The sequence below is a fragment of the Vicia villosa genome, linkage group LG4 (assembly GCF_029867415.1).
Source record: "Vicia villosa cultivar HV-30 ecotype Madison, WI linkage group LG4, Vvil1.0, whole genome shotgun sequence".
Lineage (NCBI taxonomy): Eukaryota > Viridiplantae > Streptophyta > Magnoliopsida > Fabales > Fabaceae > Vicia > Vicia villosa.
In genome coordinates this window covers 65993263-66013017 of record NC_081183.1, presented here as the reverse complement: position 1 = coordinate 66013017, position 19755 = coordinate 65993263, and the positions used below count along the sequence as shown (strand labels likewise).

At 35.3% G+C, this 19755-nt stretch overlaps 2 protein-coding genes and 1 pseudogene across 2 annotated transcripts; all 3 read right to left on the bottom strand.

Annotated features, from left to right (window-relative positions):
* Window positions 1-5941: 5941 nt before the first annotated feature.
* LOC131597315 (uncharacterized) lies at window positions 5942-9020 on the bottom strand (annotated as a pseudogene).
* Window positions 9021-9308: 288 nt separating this feature from the next.
* LOC131597314 (uncharacterized) lies at window positions 9309-12577 on the bottom strand. Its single transcript, XM_058870019.1, has 7 exons — window positions 12120-12577; window positions 11885-12016; window positions 11548-11753; window positions 11335-11424; window positions 10822-11263; window positions 9755-10668; window positions 9309-9661 (listed from the first exon to the last, which is right to left on the bottom strand). Exons 1-7 carry the CDS (start codon window positions 12575-12577, stop codon window positions 9309-9311), a joined length of 2595 nt encoding a protein of 864 aa, XP_058726002.1.
* A 1848-nt stretch (window positions 12578-14425) lies between these two features.
* Window positions 14426-16778, bottom strand: LOC131597313 (uncharacterized). Its single transcript, XM_058870018.1, has 10 exons — window positions 16638-16778; window positions 16300-16567; window positions 16094-16192; window positions 15805-15895; window positions 15574-15712; window positions 15322-15479; window positions 15110-15230; window positions 14843-15016; window positions 14693-14761; window positions 14426-14614 (listed from the first exon to the last, which is right to left on the bottom strand). Exons 1-10 carry the CDS (start codon window positions 16776-16778, stop codon window positions 14426-14428), a joined length of 1449 nt encoding a protein of 482 aa, XP_058726001.1.
* Between the last annotated feature and the right edge of the window lie 2977 nt (window positions 16779-19755).

Genomic DNA, 19755 nt, shown 5'->3' with positions numbered 1-19755 from the left:
TCAAACGTCATTCTAATAGTCTGAGTCCAGAAGTAAGTACAAGATGAAAAAGCTACAACGTCAAATCTATCTAACTGACAAAAGGAACGTTAGAAGCTACAAAAGGCAAAGTCAGCAAGAGCAGTTGAAACAAGGCTCGAGGTAGTTGACAAAGAGTGAAACATTAAATGCAGCAGTGTACTATTTACGTAAAGAATTTAATGCTATTCAACGGTCACATTTCTCACTGCCATATAAAAGAGAAGCTATGCTTGTTGAAAACGTTACAACACATGCTGAGTGAACTTACGCTGCAAAATTGATTCACAAAGCTATCACACAAACAGCAAAGAAACTTCATCTTCAACCTCACAAATCTTGTAATATCTTAGTGAGTGTTAGAACTTAATCTTGAGAGAAAAATCACTTTGTGATTATAGCTTATTAAGAAGCACATTAAACTCTTGTAATACTGTTTACTATTTGTAAAAGGAAATTCCTAGAGTGATCAAGTTGTGATCTGTATACTCTAGAAGACTTAGAAGTTGTCTAAGTGGAATACCAATGTAATCAAGGTTGATTAGTGGATTAAATCCTCAGTTGAGGTAAATCACTCTATAAGGGGTGGACTGGAGTAGTTTGGTTAACAACGAACCAGGATAAAAATAACTGTGTGATTATTTTTATCTGCAATTTTTAGAAACAACCCTTATTCAATCCCCCCCCCCCCTTCTAAGTGTTTTTCACTCCTTCAATTGGCATCAGAGCGCCGGTTCTAGGTGCAAACACTTAACAGTGTTAGAGAAAAGATTCAGGAAGAAAAACACACTATGGCAAATCCTACTCCACCACCAACTAATACTGAACAAAGCAACAATGTAACTCTAGCTTTAATGGATTAAATAGACCACCAGTCTTTGATGGTAAGAACTTTGAATATTGGAAAGATAGGCTTGAAAGCTAATTTCTATGTCAAGATGGTGATCTATGGGATTTAGTGCTGGATGGCTACACACATCAAGTAACTACTCATGGAGTCAAGATTACTAGACGGGCTATGAGTGATGAGTAAAAGAAAGAGTTCAAAAATCACCACAAAGCAATGACTATATTGTTAAATGCCATTTCACATGCTAAGTATGAGAAGATCACAAACAGGGAAATTGCTCATGATATTTTTGAATCTCTGAAGATGACTCATGAAGGAAATGCATAAGTCAAAGAGACAAAAGCTCTGGCTCTCATCCAGAAGTACGAAGCCTTCAGAATGGAAGATGATGAAAATATTGAAGCAATGTTTTCCAGATTCCAGACTCTGACTGCTGGATTAAGAGTTCTTGACAAGGGATACACAAAAGCTGATCACGTTAAGAAAATAATTAGAAGTCTACCCAAAAGATGGGGACTGTCGCGGGGAAAAATCGTATCTTTTTTCGGGATGAGACACCTGATGCCTTCTTTGGGCTCGAGTGCTCAAAAAAATGATTTTTCTTTTGTTTCGACCAAACTTTTTATTGTTTCCAAAGTAGGAAAAGGAAAAAAGTTGCAATAACCTGAAAAGTGGGGGAGAGATCTTGGGTAAGAGGGTTGGTTATACGAAGGGAAGGTATTAGCACCCAACGTATCTATAGTACTCTATAGGCTTCTTTGTTGTGTTTGTTTCATTCTATGTTATGGAGAGGTTCTTGTGAGATAGGTGGGACCTAGGGTGTTTGTTTGATTATGCTCGCAAAGATCATCGCGATCCTCTGCATACATATCCCTTAGAGGGAATCAGAGCATTTGTAGCTCGGGTCTACGGGTGCTAAGGTTTGAATGGTTTGAGGGAGAAGTTTTGCTCGCCAAGGATACGACCTTGTGCCTACGTATTCTCAAAGGGATGTTGAGAAAGTCAGAGCAATCGTAGTTCCCACTTATGCTAGTGGAAGCAAAGGATAAGAGACAAATGTCATCTAAATGTTCGATGTATCTAATCTATATCATCACATACATCCGTTTGTTTTTGTTTGAAAATCTTTTCATTATAAGCCCTGGGCCATGCCACTTATGGTGCTTAGAATGATAAAGATGTTTTTCTAGCCAGCCTTGTGGCAAAAACTTTCAATGAAGTCAGCCTTGTGACAAAAAGTTTTGATTAATCAGCCAGCCTTGTGGCAAAAGCTTCAATGAAGTCAGCCTTGTGACAAAAACTTTGATTAATCAGCCAGTATGGTGGCAAAAAGGTTTGATTGATTAGCCAGCCTTGTGGCAAAAAAGTTAAGTTGATTGATTGATTGATTGATTGTTTATGATGATATAGAAGAGATACTCCTATCATAGAGATGATAAATGTCTAATCTCCTAGGGTATTTGATTTGGATATTGGGAATGCTTATAAGAAGCCCGTGGGTCCTTGTGCGAAGCCCAAGAGGAGGCTATCCGAGGGTCCTTGCATTGTAAGCCCAATAGGAGGCTATGGGAGGGACAATCGAGGGTCCTTGCATTGTAAGCCCAAGAGGAGGCTATGGGAGGGACAAGTCGTTTGTACGAAGCCCAAGAGGAGGCATGGTATAGTTGGTTTGAGCTCTTAGAGCGATTTCACCGGGAAACCATACTCTATGTCCTAACCTAAACTAGGGAGATTCTTTGCACGAAGCCCAATAGGAGGCTATGGGGTACCTAGTGTTGTACTAAGTTGAACAAGCATATATATAACACAATCACAAATATGAACAAGTACGAACAAATATGAACAAGTACATGAACAAATATGAACAAGTATGAACAAGCACATATATATGACAAGGTGTGTGCATACAATGGAGTTTATGAAGGAAAATATACCTGTAAGTATGATCCGTTTGTAAACACGGGGGCTCGGGACTTATACTCGGGGAGAGACCCACTTGAGTTTATTCAAAAGCTATGTAAACAAGTATTTACAAAAGGGCTCGGGACTTATACCTACATGGAGGCCCATGGTATTTTTGGGAAGATTTAAAGAAAACCTTCATTTTTTGATTTGTTGTTCGAAGTTAAAAAAAACAAATTGAACGAGATATATACAAAAAGGTGTGTGTACAATGAAATACCTAATTTCATGTACAGGAATGGGACTTATACCTATGTGGATGCCCCTGTTTATTTTATAAAACATGGTTAATTGATTTGCAAAGTTTGTCGTTTTGAAAACAGTTTGAAGATTTGTTTTGAAAGAAGTTTTCTGTTTAAAGAAAAACTGTACAAAGAAAAGGAAAGGGACTTATACTCTCTAATATTCGAGAGGCCCATGTTTGAAAATCAATTGATCAATCCAAAAAGATTTAATCAATAGTTTCTTTTGAAAAGAAAACCAAAAAAAAAGAAAAGGTTTATCGTTTTTGAAAAACTGTGATCGTTTGTTTTGAAACGGTTTGAAATTTTGAAAGAAATCAAATTAATTAAGATAAACACAAAGATTATACTTAATTAACACCTAAATGATTAGGGTTTGATCACAAAATATTTACAAATGATTAAGTTTGAAAAATCAAATGAAAAACAATATATAAAGTATTTAAAAACACTTAAAAATATGTCATTTTAAACTTAACTAGTCGGAGACCCGTGCTGTCGCACGGGTGCATATTTTTGTGGTGTAGTACTCTATCAACGATAAGAAAAAATGCGTAGTAACGTAGTTTGACCTAAATGCAATATAAAAAGGTTAAAAAAATATATATTAAAAAATACTTTGTTTCATAAGAAATTTAGAAAATAGTATTTTGTAAGATAGGTATATTTTTTAAACCTTGCTACATGGGCCCAAATATAAAAATACTGTAATTGACATGGGCCAAAAGCAAAAAGGGTAAGATTGTCCACCAGAAATAAAAGGGGTTTGTCAATGCTGCAAATGATTAATCCGTGTATCAATTTCGCGATTTGCAAATGGAAGCCCTTGGGGAGCCACCTTCAGATGTTTCGTCGGAGTTCAGGTAAGTTATTCAGGTCCATTAGGAACTGAAAATTGTTGTTTTACCTAATGTTCAATGACGTGTAGGGTTGATAAATTGTGTTTTGGGTAAAATTTCACGGCTCTGATCAATTCTTTGTTGACCTAATACTCTTGAAAATTGATTTTTGGGAAGAAGATCGTATTTCTGAGCATCATCACACACGCCTTGAATTTTAGATTGCAAAGAAGTTTAGAAGTTTTCTAAGCTGCAACTGATATGGTGCAATCGATGAATTTTTTGCAACTGATATACTGCAACTGACTCTAGGTTGAAGCAATTGGTTATTCAATGACTGCAACTGACTCTAGGTTGAAGCAATTGGTTATTCAATGTAAACAATTGGTTTTCCAGAATTCATACGATTCAATATGTTTTGCGTTTCTCTTATTTTCGTGTGTAGTGATAATCTGCTATGTGTATGAATTAGTTACTTGCCTGCAGTTATTTCCCATGTATGGTAAGCATAAATGTCCAGGGCGACTACTTGACATTGTTTCGTCATAGTAAACCATGAAGTGGAAATTTTTTATAGGTTGTCATTGATTATCGTAACTGTTGTGCAGTTCTGGAAGCATGGATTTAAATTTGAGTTTTTCCCACGAAGACGATACAATTTCATGGACAAAAACAATTACATCCGGTCGAAAAGCGCGGCGTAATGTACTTGTAAGAGTTACTTTGGATTATAATGACTAACAAAACATCTTCCCGGATTTTGTATGATGATTTAATGAATTTAATATTTGTTCAGGTATTTCCGCGAGAGGTTTGCAGGTTCTTAACCGCCTTTCCCACGCAAATGGATCTTTTCGATGCAGATATGGGGATTGTGTACCAAGCAGATCTACGATGCGCGTCGAGAAATACACAGGAGGAGGCATACATAGGGGTTGGATGGTATGAGTATGCCAGACAGAGAAGGCTGAAGAGAGGCGACAAGTTGTCCTTGAGGATAAACAGAGAGGCGCACACATTGGTTGTTTGGCTGTTGAACCGTTGAAGGAGGGAGTGTAATCGCGTTTACGTGTCTTGATGTTGTACTAAAAATTAATGTAATGGATTTACATATTGGGTGATTGCAATTTGCGTCTTCAAGTTAATGAAGTTATTGTTCTCCGTGTATTTATATCTTGTTCGTTGTTAAGTTATATTTAGTGCAATTTCTTAAAAAACAACTTTATGCTTGGTTGTATTGTTACAATTGTTTATATGCTGGTGAACAATTGTTTATAACAAAGGTTGATAACTCTATAATTACAATTGTTTATGTGATGGTGAACTTGGGTGTGAAAAAGATGTAATTCCAACCTTCTCCAAGCCTCCTATCATAGCATATGTCTTGTTTTACTAAAAGAATGCTATCTGTATAGAAATTCATACTACAGGCAATATTTTTATTGGTTAGTTGTTTCATGTTTTAAAAAAGTGTTGCAGTCACCTGTGTGCTATGAATATCGACTTCCTGTAAATCTTAATTTAAATAGATATATATTTAAGTATGGTATGTAATATTAAAAGTTGTAAGGTATCCTTGTGTGCAATATTTTCTAAAATGCAACACCTATTTAAATACAGTACCGCATGGCAAATAGGTATCAAAAGCTACTGCTGGCATGTTTTTTTAAGTTGAAATGCATCCAAAATTCACCCTTAGGTGTTTCCTAACTTTTTGTGATATTTCCATAGCTGGTTGTAACAGTAACAAAGCACATGTTAAATGAATATGAACCTTGGTAGAAATTGAAGTGTTGTTTAAATCTGAATTATAAAACAATTGTTTACATTGAATAACTAAATATTTGTGAAAGTATCCAACTTCAAAACCAGCACCATATCAACTTCAAAACCAGCACCATATGCTTGAATTGTTCTCCTGCAAAGAGAATTGGTCACCCAATTAAGAACCTTGCAATAAAGGGAGATTTTGGTTGACTTTGGATTATAAACTAAATTGCAAGTATATATTCAAGTAGCAAAGAGGATACCTAATTAATGTTTTGGAATACTTCCTTGAACACCACATTGGTTGTAATAGTCAAAGCTTCTTTATCTTTGTCATGAATAAGAATCCTAAGACCCTTTTTTGATTTAACTCTAGAGATAGCCACATACAATTGACCATGGCTAAATACTTCTTTAGGTAAATATAACCCAACATGGTCAAGAGATTGTCCTTGAGACTTGTTTATTGTCATTGCAAATGAGACAATTATTGGAAATTGTTTCTCACCAATTTAAATGGCCATGGTGATTGGGAAGGCGACAAAGACATTCTTGGAATATAAATGATGTTACCAACATTTTTACCAGAAATGATTTTAGCTTCAATGACGTGGTTAGCAAGCCTAGTCACTGTTAGTCGTGTTCCATTGCACAAGCCTTCCGATTGGTCTAGGTTGCGCATTAGCATGATGGTCGCACCAACTTTCAACTTAATAGAATGATTTGGCAATCCAGATGTTTTGAGTGCATTAAGGAACTCGGGTGTGACATGCTCGTATCCATCAAAGTTATTTGCATCAGATTTGTCAATTGAATCACTGCTAAAATATTCCTTCTCCTCCCCTACGATATTTTTAAAAAATACCATATTAGGTAAAATGTATAAACAATATTACTCATTCAATTCTAATACGATATTTTAGTACATAAAATGTTGTATGAATACCTGGTATAAGAGTTGTGATATATTGGTTGATATCATCCACCACCTCAATTGTTGATGCTAAAATTGCACGACTTTGAAGATAGTTGGAGTCAAGATAATTATGAATAAGATCAGGGTATGTATCCTCTACTATAGCTTTAATAGGATCTTCAAAATTAGCAATTAAAAACTCTTCGGGAATACAAATATCAGCATAACCGTCATTGGGCTCGCACATTGTCCCATCACCTATTTGTAAAATCCATTCAGAAAATGCCCTAATGTCTTCTGTTGTAGAAGTAGCTGCACCACTTTGTAATCGCATGTTTTTTGTGAGCTTTAGGACTTTACAATGATCCCAAAGATATGAAGAATTGATTGTTGCATAAATAATGTCAGATCTAGTACCTCTTGGTACTACAAGGAGAATTTGCCTGAAGTCACCACCAAAAACAACAACCTTACCTCCAAAAATCTTATCTTGACCATGTGTTGATCCACTCATAATATCTTTCAATGACTTGTCAAGTGCCTCAAAACAATACTTGTTAGCCATAGGAGCCTCATCCCATATTATTAGATCCGTCACTTTGAGAAGCCCAGCAATATCATCTTTTTTGTTAATGTTGCAAATTGAAGAATCTAAAGTAGGGACTGGAATCTTAAACCGAGAATGAGCTGTTCTTCCACCTGGTAACAACAAACTTGCAATCCCACTTGATGCAACAGGCAAGACAATTTTTTTCTTAGACCTAAGTGTCGCTGATAAAGTGTTCCACATAAAAGTCTTTCCGGTCCCACCGTATCCATATAAAAAGAACACGCCGCCTCTTTGTTTCTCTACAGCTTCCATGATCTCTTCAAAAATGCTTCTTTGCTCATCTAAATGAAAATGAAGTAAAACATGATTTTAGTACATAAGAAATCGAGACTCGGTATTTATATGTAAACCATAATATAAGAGGCTATTTGTTATCCATTGTACCTGTTAGAGAACCGTATAACCCTGCAAATAGCTGTTGTTGAGCAATAGGATCATATTGACGCTCATCATAAATAAGCCTATTACCCGAGAAGGAAACAACATAATCTTTCGGATATGGCATTGGCTTATAGTCTTTCAATGTTTTGTTGTTATTTTGTAATAGTGTTTCAATAGCCATCAAAGTCAGCTGTTGAAGTTCCTCGTCGGTAAGTGTCAATTCTAAGGATTGTTCCATGAGAAAATATTAGTTACATGATTATGGCATATAATATTCAAGTTAAAGTATGAATAATAAAGCTGCAGCAGGCTGTAATTAAGTTAACTTGATGGACATAATGCATGTGCAGGTCTCTGTTGTTATAAATCTTAACTACCAGCAACATGTTCATAGTTACAACCATTGAGAATGGCAATTGTGTCAAAGACAGGTTAAAACAATGCAGCACCGAAAATATAAAATAAATTCAGAATTTACCTACAAATACTAATACATACCAGTATGAATATTATATGTCAGTGTTTTGAGATAACTTGATGGACATAATGCACTTGGAAGTATCTGTTGTTATAAAGAATAACTACCAGCAACATGTTTATTCTATAGATGCATTGAGAATGGCAATTGTTTCAAAGACAGCAAGTAACAATGCATTGTTCCAAATATAATATAAATTGAGTTTTTACCTACAAATACTAATACATACAAGTATGAATATTATATGACAGTGTATAAATTTTTAGAACAAAAAACTATGTAGAGGGAAATTGGAAGTTTACACAGAAGTTATATTATAGTATAATGAAATCCAGCAAAGTTAGCATTGAGGGTAAAATAATATAGAGAATTTATACCTTGATTTCTTGCCACCAACCGTTGTTCGTCAAGAATACCATCCGATAGATACTTCCAAGACTTTCTCCATACGTGTGCTGGCCGATTCATGGATGATGACAAAAGCATAGTAACAAATAACTTTCGTAAGAATAAACTTGAACCCCAAACATGTGCCTCTTTGATTGCCTCAATAAATTCTCGATCATCTTGAAGGAAACCCATAGCAAAACATGCCTTTCTAAAAGTCTTATGTTGAACACCATCAACTTTCTTGATGTCATTGTAACATAATGGCCCTTTAACAACAGTTAACATCATTCTTAAATAAAAAAATTCACCTGAGCATTGAGGCACCCAGCAAAGACGACCAATGGTATACCCTCTTTTCCTTGGCTTCCAACTCCTACTCCGTTTATGATAAACAAATTTAGAAACAAAGTCACCGTAAGTTAAAAGCCTTGCCTCTTCAAAACTATTGTTTGCCTCAAACCAAGCTGTAAACATTGATTCGGTAACACTTGGTTTGAGGAGAACATCACCAACTTGCTCGTGATCTCTGTAGTAAACAGAGTGCTCTCCCTCCAAGTGAAAATACATTCTCTCTACCGCTGGTTTTCTGCCGTGTATGGAATATGCAAATATCCTCCAACATGCCTCACTTGGGGAAATGTATCGACAATCCAAATATTGTTTAATTTCGTCAACATTTTTTTCCCCGAATTTGCATCGTTGGACTGGCCTTGTATAACAGCAGAAATTCTGTCTGAACCTTTGTTGATGTATTTGAAAAGGTACTTGATAGAAGTACTTTGATTGCACCATTCCATGTTGATGTGTGCTTCGTACTTTAACAACAAACTTGGGTTGTGCGGTACAACATGTCCACTATGAAAGATTATCCCATTTTTTTTCAATTGTGTTTCCATTGTTTCTTCTCCTATAAACTGGATAGCCATCTTGGTCAACTATAGTGGTAGGTTGAAATTTTTTTGGGTAATACTTGGAGCACTTCCCATCTTTCATGCAAATGGACCTCTGATTTGCCAAGCCACAGGGACCATGAACCATATGAGACTTAACCAAATTGTACATCCTGGGGTGTTGCAAGGGATCAGGAACTTCGGCACTAATGATCCTGTCAATGTCTTCTGGTCGTGGATACTTGTTAGACGGATGCAGAAATAGTAGTATATGTGCATGTGGCAACCCTCTCTTTTGAAACTCGATGGTGTACATATCTAGTGATCAAAAGGATACAAAAGTTAAAATGACATATTAATCCACATTAGTATTAAAAAGAAGTTTCAGTCAAGTGCTAACGGACAACTCACATGCGAGTACTTTGCCTAATACACCATTTTTTGTCAAATCAGCTAGCAACTGATCAAACTTGATTTTGAAGATTCTTGAAACGACATCCGGACGATCTTGTGGTTTCAAATGCAGTGGTTGAAGAACTCTATGAATTTCCGGCCAATTAGGATTGTAAGTGAAAGTGATGAACAAATCTGGAAAACCAATCTTACTACAAATAGCCATGCCATCATAGTACAGTTGATCCATAAACCTACGACCGCCAACAAAGGACGAAGGCAAAACCACTCTTTTACCGATGCTTGAACCTGGAATTTGACTTTGTTCACCCTCGTCATTAAGAGAATTATACTTGGACACCCTAAGTTTTGGTTGATTCTTGCGAATCCATTCTAATTTTTCAGATTCTAACATCGTGTAACCATCGACAAGAAATTGTTGGAATAACCTTCGGGAAGATAACAAAGTCCTAGGTTCAGCTAACCTTGTTTGAATGCGATATGATAGCCATTCCCTTATTGTCAGCCTATTTCGTAAGCTATTCTGATAGATTGGCAAGTCTCTATGGGCAATATTTGGTCTATAACCGTCCTCACCATAGGGAAAAATCAAAGGATATTGGAAGGCCATGTAACTTGCATGGAGCTCGTTGATCCGCTTAAGTCCGCCTCCTTGGTATTGCATAATTATATCCCTCATTTCTGCTGTGTCAATATCACCAACAACTAAGGCAGCAACTTCAGACACCGTCGGTTGGTTATACACTCTTCCATCCGTGGATCTGTCAGGTATGAGTCTCAACTTCAGGTTTTGAGTATCCGCTTCGTTGAACCATTGTTTTGCCATTTTAAAGCTCTTGGCATGAGTATTGTGTTCATACATCATTGTAGATAATTGTTGTACAACTTCTGGATCAATGTTCTTGGTAGTCCTAAGTTAAAAAAGCATAAAGAAATGGTTAAAAGCATTAAGAATAAGTTGATTACATGTGAGTAACGACTACAGCATGTTCCAGCTGTATTATAAATAATAATTTCAGTATAGTTTTATAAATAAAATGATTGCATGTTAGTAGAAATTATACCTTAGACACTTCATTCGATTGTGAACCTCATTCTCTGTGTCATAAATATATAATTGAGCAAATTTGGGTGTGTCTCCTCGAGCAGGTAACAAACTTCCAATTCGATGGCATGTTTGACCTTGTATCCGTAAAGTTGGTGGTCCACCTCCATTGTTAAAACGATTGTCCAACTTTGCACCTGGCGATGTAAAGGCGAACATCATATTATAAACTCTAATATGTTGTTGAAACTTTCTGCTCACTACGTTATCATGGTCAAACATCAATTTTGCAAAAACTTCTGGAGGTTGTTTTAGTAGTGGTATTTCAACTTTCCCATTGCAACAACACAGCATAAACTTTGGATTAGCAGAATGGGAACTTTTATTCATCCGTTCTTGATACCACATCATGGATTTACAATAACGACATTCGATGAGCGGGTCCCCTATGTCGTAATAAGCTACATAGTAATAGACAGGAAAAAATTACTATGATAATTGTAAAATAGCGAATGTCATAAAAATGATATACCTTCAGAAGAACGGGTGTAGTTGTCGTGAATTATAAAAGGTGCCTCGTTTTCTTCAGGTTCGGAACAGAAGTCCTCATCGGATAAATAAGCTATCAATGGATAAAAAGTGTAATATTAAATATATGAACATGTTTCATATATATTTCTTATATATGATCTTAAATAAGGTGGAAATATTGAAGACAGAACCAATGATTTTGCAATTGACTCACTTGCAAAAGGGTCGTAATCGCTATCTTCGTCCGAGTCGCTGTTAAAATCCAAGTTGACTGTAGGGGTAAAAACAAGACATGCTGGTTCTTTTATTTCAGGTGTTTTGCCTTTGGTGTGTGACATAGACGATGCTCGAACCCTCTCGTGATGTGTCTGTTTGATTGGCATTTCTTGACGACGGTTGTTTTTTCTAATGCTAACACTGCTAGTTGTTCATATGCATGCATGGAAATGGTTGAATACATGCATAATCATGAAGCTTGTGAGTTATTAAACAAATATTATAATTAAGATAAACATTGAAGACAATGCATATATGAAACTAAGAACTTGTACCTCGTTGGCTGTTGTGCTACCGATATGTTGACAGCTTCTTTAGGGGGGTTACTATTCAAATTCATGGCAAGACTTGGTACTCCCAGCTGCTTCTTAGGCCTGCCACGAACAGGTTTTTTCTTTTCTGTATTTCTGTTATCCAAATTGTTGACATAATATGGAAGTCAATAAAAGTTAAATAAACACTAATTTGAATATCTCTAATGGCATGCATGTTTGGTCATATGAACCTTACATGGGATTCTTGGAAGAACTTCCAGGATCATAGAACTGGTTGGTTGAAAAAATCAGCCCATGTTGGGCATTCTCAATTGTAGTTGGATGACCATTCTCCGTTGTACATTCAGTAGAAAACCTAGACATTAAATTTGTTCCTAAGGAATCTAAATGGGATGGCTTCATGTTATTTCGAAACACATGTCTGGTTATGCTCGGTTCAGAATTCTGCATACACGCACTCAACACTCTCCCTTCTTCGACAATCTGTGCGATAGTCTTCTGATTCCTAGCCGAGGGAGTGATTTCAGACAAAGGTTGTCTCATTGTGAAGTAATTAGGAGAATAGAATGTATCATTGATAGAATCATGTTGGTTTAAATTCTGTCTTTGACGTTTTGAACGATTTTCTTTCATAATAAGCGATCGTCGTGCCCTTGCTTTCTTTCCAGCCAAATGCGGGTTATTGTTATCCATAACTTAAAGTGAATTTCTATATAATCTGCCAGACATAATAAAATAGAAAACATGTACATAACACGTATATCTTTCTGTAAAAAATAAGTAGTAGGCCAATAACAAATTGATTATCAATCTAAGACAATACAAATGAGATAAACAAAACAATTGAATGCAATAACTAACCTCCCTGTAGATACTAATGATACCAACCTCCCTGTAGATATAATAGTAATGTAGTGATTAGAACTGAATGCAATAACTGTTAATAGGAGAACCTTGAATTTCTATGCTCTTTGTTTCTTGACTGCAATGTTTCAACTTGCTGCATAGGTTCATGTTTTAATATATCAAAGGCATTTTTGTTAGGGAAAAAGTCAGCATGTGGACTTGTTATTTTTTAAGAGCCATAACCTTACTAAAGTGAAAAACGCACCAAAATAATATTTTCCCTCTAAAAATTTGAATCCAAAATGTGTTTGAAATTAATATTATTTTAATTACTATGCTAGTAGTCTGTAGTTTAAACTTTTCAAATAATTAGTCCGTTTCTAACCATGTGGTGTGATTACACTCAAATGTCAGTTTACAACAATGTGGTGTGATTACATTCAAATGGCTAAAGTGGTTCATATAAATCCCAGGTTTCCAAGCATCAGAAAAGACATATATGTTGTGCATTGAACCGTCTACAGTGTTTCTGCCACATTGTATAAAGCAATGAATAAAATATTAAATAATGTGATGTTACACCAAAAAGTACAAAATTGTTGTACCTGTACCGTGTAAAATGGTAGAAGTAATTTCTGCTTTTAGATGATATACTTGGTACAACTAAGCAAGTTATTTGAAAAAGCATGAAGCATTTAATGATGAGTTGACATTGTGTATGACTTACTTTATCCAATGCTGCAGAAAGTTGTTGAATGATTTCCTATGATCCGATTTGCAAGGGTATAAAGGGACAGGCACTCCTTAAAAAGTACGAAATTAAATGGAAGGGCTCTGCTGCAAGTTGTCCAATGTGAGGTTCCCAATGTAAAAGATATCAAGAACTCTTCCAATGGCAATGTTGTAACTGCTGTGTAAACTTAACACATTAAAAATAGAGCTTTTGTTGTTTTGGACAATCTAGTTTGAAATTGTGTTAGTACAAAATCTGTATATTCCATTGCAAATGTTTATTTAAATTATGGTATACCACTACAAAAGGAGCTTTACAGAAAAGGAGCTATTAACAAAAAATATTTGAAATACCACAAACCCTTTCATGTGATGGCGTGTGCATGGATAGCATTTTGTATGGCATACACAATTCATTCAAAAGCCCAGCCTGAAGATCAAAGTCGTGAGGTTACACCTATATAATACCCTCCATCACATGAAAAGCCATATAGAATGCAAGTGGATTAAACCTATATAGCAGTCATGTACAAAAGCCATATAAAATGCCATCAATAGATTCATGTGTTTTATATGGCATACACAAAGCATTCTAAATCCCAACCATCATTCATACTGGTGAGGTTACACCTATATAATACCCTCCATATCATTAAAAGCAATATAAAATGCAAGTGGATTAAACCTATATAAACTGGAGGTACCAAAGCTATATAAAATGCCATCAAAATATAGTCATTACCAAATAGAGTCATTACAAAATAGAGTCATTTCAAAATAGAAGCATTACAAAATACTAAGACCAAATGTTTAGTGGCTTACTTTGGATCATCATGCAATATATAGCATAGTTACACCCATAAAAGAGGTAGAATACAAAAAATGGCATATGAAAGCAGTACTAATACAGTGTGAAATAACAATGCAGCAATCCTCATCCACTTTTGAATTTAAAACTCAAGTTTACTCCTTCTTGATATGCTTGATCTTTCTTGCAGTCTTAGCCTTAGTAGCAGATTGTTTAGGAGTCAGATCTTCAGCATCAATCAACTCATTAACTGATGTTGAAATAGCTCCCCTCTTGGCAGGTGTGCTGCCGGAGCTTGCAGACGAAGGTTGAGGAGATATCGAAGCTTGAGCAGATAGTGTCATCTAGGATGAAATTGATTTTAGTAAATGGAAGTAAAAGTACACAAAGTGTAAATAAGACAGTATGCATTAGGCCCTTACAATAGGTTCAGTTGGCTCATGATTTGGATCAGAATTGGAGATCTCCAAAACATGAGCATTTGATGTATGCTGCAAACAAAGTTTAAATCAGAATCACATATAAAAGAACAACAACAAAAACTGCTTACATAAAAAGAAACATGTATTTACCTCCTCATCCGGGGTTAGGTATCCCTTAAGTTTGTTGTAAACATTATCCTCATTAAGAATTGTCACAATTGAATACTGTTTGTAAGATGATTGAAATTTGATACGGAACGCCATTTCCTTATTCAACAAATTGTCAACTTGAGCCGGCCATATTTTTGGGTTGTCTTCTCCATTCTATGCAATCAAGAACACCGTGAGGTTTGATAAATATGTCATACGTAGTGAGCTTTATAATTAAGCATTTATAATACAAAAACAATGACTCACCGCTATCATGAGCTTTCTTAACTCTTTAGCAGACAGTTTAGTATATGGGACACAATCCTTATCCCAAAAGACAAAGGTTCCATTAAATCCATCATATTCAACTTCAACTTCTATTTTGAATCTGTCAATGAAAATAAAAAAAGATTTTACAGCTTGGTCTAAAATATGATGGATTTGAAAACCAAAAAAGTTAGTTTAAAAAAAGGGCTCACTTAGTAATTGGTTCAACATCTTTAATTCCACAGTGGCACTCAACTTTCCCTCCAACGGACTTGATAGAAATCTTACATCCGGGGCAGCTCTCAAAAAACCATCCAAACCTTGAAGCCTTGAATCGTTTGGTAGTTCCAATAGTAGTTGCAAAACAATCCTAAAATAAGTAACTCCAAAGTGTCAAACAATGAATACTAAAATGTTGGATAATAGTTTGAACTCAAACAACAACAACATAAACAAATAAATACCTTTTCTCCTTCATAAATGTCACGGATAGTCCTGACCTTATTACGGCTAGTCCAATTCTGGTTTGTGGATTGAATGGATGAATCACAAGTTAGTGATAGAGAAAGGTTGGATGCATTTGACAAATCAGCTGCTCCAAAACTGTATTATATAAAGAACAGGGATATAATCAGAAATTGAATTGAAATGAGAATTTTAATTGATATGATACTTTATAAAGCACATTGTTAAACCTGGTTTTGAAGGTTTCCACTTGTGGATGGTCTAAGTTAATCAGGAGTTTCGAGCCATTCCAAGCATTAGATAGACTTGGTAATCCAGATACTGCACCAATTATTTAAAGCAGGTTGTAGTGTTAAGTGGTAGCAGACAAAATAGGATAAAATAGTTATTTGTGGGATAATAAAAAATCACATTACAGACCTGTATTGGGCTTACACCAAGCATGAGTCAAAATGATAATTGTGGGACCAACATGTTTGCCAAGAATCTTGTAGTCCATGAATTATTTGCTAAAATCACCCCATAAAGCAACTTCAATGGCATTTCCCACAACGTCACGTAATGTGATATTGGTACAGGACTTCTTACCCCCACCCCCCATTTGTGTCTTAACAACATCTTGCAAGACACCAATAACATATATTTCAAAGAACGGTGAGTCATTATGTTATTCAAAAAAAAAACTCATTCATGATAAACAACAAAAACAGCACGAAATAACTAACCATAGAGCATATCAGGCTTGAAATGTCCATTGAGAAAGTTTTCAATGGCATGGAAGTTGAATTTGTGTGGTGGGATGTCCGGCATGTCCACCTTGGTGAGAGTAGTGCCTCCATTAAAAAGAATCTTGAGAGGGTTCGAACATACTTTCAAAGGGCCATCATTAGCCATAGGCTCCCCATTATACAGATAATCAGTTTCGTGCTCTTTGATCTGCTCTATCCAATCTTTAAAATCCCAACGGCTAGTGGTCACATGGATTTGGTCACCCTGTGAATTTGAGGAGAAATAATCAGCAGGATAACATAAATCATAAAAACTGTAATGATAAAAGCCATACCGTTCCATCTTGTAGAACACACTCTAGGTGTTGATACCCTGTTTTTTCTGTAACAACCCACAGGTCAACGACCCTGATGTGCATTTTCCACTCCTGGTTCCCTTGGACCAGCTCCTTAATGAGAATGGGAGCCCTAGACATCGTGCGCGTATCTGAAACTGTAAATTGTAGTACAGAAAATGGTTGAGTGATAGTGTAGAAACAGTAGCAAATGCATGAAAGTAATCTATAGCAAACCAGAAAATCAAACTAGAAAATGACTGATAATATAAATAAGCAAAAAAGAAAAGCAGGTACTATACTTAGAGAGAGCAGAAGAGCCTGTATAACCGGTAAATTTTGAATAAAACGACCAAGGAATGTATGATACATCAACAAAAATGTAAACAACAAAGTCATAGTTAAAAAATAACACGAAAGGTTGGGTCTTTAAGGCAACCTAATGAAAACACACTCCAACAGACGAAGAAAAAACTCAAACATTTTGCATTTATCATAGAAAGCAGAAAAGACAAAGAATGAAAAGCCAACAAAAAGATACAAAGAAAATAACATACAAAGCAAAGAAGAGTAAAAGAAAACTTCACTAAAATGCATGAAACTAATCTATTTCATGACTGAAAATATTAATAAACAAAACAGAAAAGAAAATAGTTTAGCAAGAGAGAGCTAAAGAGACTGTATAACCGGCATAGTTAGAAGGATAACATAAATCATAGAAAGTATGATACATCAACAAAAAGATACAAAGAAAAGAAGATACAAAGTCTTTAAGGCAACCTACTGAAAATACACTCCAACAGACGAAGAAAAAAGGAAACATTTTGCATTTACTATAGAAACCATAAAATACAAAGAATGAAAAGCCAACAAAAGGATACAAAGAAAAAAAGGTAAGAAGAAAACTTCACCCCAAATCTGGAAGACAACACAGCACGTCGAAGAAAAGAAAGCAGACAAAGGAGGGAGAAAGGTCTTACCCGGGTCTGTTCTTCAACTAAGGAGTTGTGTAGAGAAGGAAAGGGCAATGAGAGAGAAATGTTGACAATGTTTGAAGAAGTAGGAGTAGTCGGATGCTTTTGTTGGAGGGAAAATAGAAAGTAAACCTTGGACCAATTAGAATTGTGCACTTGTTGATTTGGGTGATAAAAGTAGGAACTTAGAACAACATATTTAGTTGATTACGTTTTTATCCAATTGGCAGTGCAAAAGAAAAATGACTTAAGGGCAATTTGGGATGTTTGGGCAATGTCTTAGTAAAGGCTTGATAGTAGATTAAAAATGTATTAAATAAATATTTTTTTGTGATTTTTTTTTATATTCATAAAATACATATATAAAATAAGAAGTGTGTAAAAAATGAATAAAAAATGAGTTAATTTGATAGGTTAAAATAATTGATGAAGTTGTGAAGAAAAATAAGAAAAATAGTGTTAAAAAATTAGGTTTTGTCTTCCAAAGGGCTTGAACCCACGCCCTTGTGTTTACCATTAAAAAACATTGCCAGCTGGACCACGCGTGTGGTCTGTTTAACATTTGCAACGAATCAATTATATTTTTGAATCAATTTCTAATTTCAGTTTCAAAAATCTGGCGCCAAGAACACAACCCTAACTTGAATTTGAAAATTCTGAAAACTGAATTGTTTGGATCAAGTGAATAGCCTATCTTGCTCGATTTTTCACAAGGAACATGATGGTGATCTTTAATTTCATTTATTTTTGTTCTAAGATGGTTAATTTTCGCATGAACATGAAGAACCCTAATATGACAAATCATTGTGAAATCGTGTATGATCATGATATGATGCAATTGATTGAGGGTTATTATTCAGTGATGGTGCAGAAACAAGATGGTAACTCAATTTTTCATTTATGATGCATGTATGATAGAGTTTGAAGTTCATGAGCACTTACCTTAAAAACGGCCAAACTGAGAATTGAATTTTGATCTGGAGGTGTTACAGATGCTTTGTAACAATCTGGATAGCTTCAATGGTGATTATGGAAGGTGTTTGGATGCTTGGAACAATTTGAATTCACCTGTGCTAAGCTATGGAACCCGATCTGCAGAGTCTTGGAGTGTGAATCGAATTTGAAGATTATGAGGTTACAGGTCATATGTGAGTGTTTGGATCATTCATATGAAGTATATGGATGGTGTTAGAAGTGATAGTTTGGGCAGATATGGCTTGATGTGAGAATTGGCATGTTAAGGTTCACTTTATGCAAACATGGAGGTGAGATGATGATTCTGAGTTTTGGGATGATTTGGGGTATGTGGATGGGTCAAACACATCACATATGATGTTTAGAAGTTGTTGGAATCATCACTTTGGCCAGAACTTCAAGGATTTGGAGGTTGAGTGTTCTACCTCTTGAAATTTAAGAAACTTGCATTCTAAGAAAGAAAGAGAAAACCTATAATTTGTGAGGTTTTGGTGTGATTTTGGAAGTGATTTGAACCTCTATTTATAGGCCAAGGATTCTGAACTCAAAGCCTTTGCAAGTTGATCCAAGAATGATGATTTGGCTTAAGAGATAAAATGGAATCTTTCACATTAAATGCAAATGGTTAAAAGTGACTAAACCATGGTTAAATCTCAAGCTTCTTATCCTCTTCCATTCTGATCTTCAAATCAGAAAATATCTTTCAATTATTGCTTCTATGCATCATTACTTGGATTATAGGTCATGTAGTGTAAGAACTTTGTGAAAATGGCTTGAAATTTCATGCATAATGACCTCTACTGACAAAATTCAAAACCATGGCTACACTCCATATTTTTTCATGCTCTTGGACATTTTGGAAAGCTCATGTTATGTACTTCAAAACCCTAGTTGGAAGTTTCTTCAAGACCTTTAAGGAAATGGGTGAAAAAGATCCATGAACTTTGAGAAAAGTGAGATTTTAAGTGAAATTTTCAAAAGATACCAACTTTGAAGCTCCATATCTCTTAAATGGTTGATCTTTTGGAAAATCATCATATGTGACAAAGTTGTTTATTGGATCAAAATCTACAACTTTCATGTTGGAAGTTTTTTTCAGTTTGTAGGTGAAATTTTGAGAAATTCCCTTCCAAAGTTTGGAAAAAACCATTGAAAAACACTTAGAATTT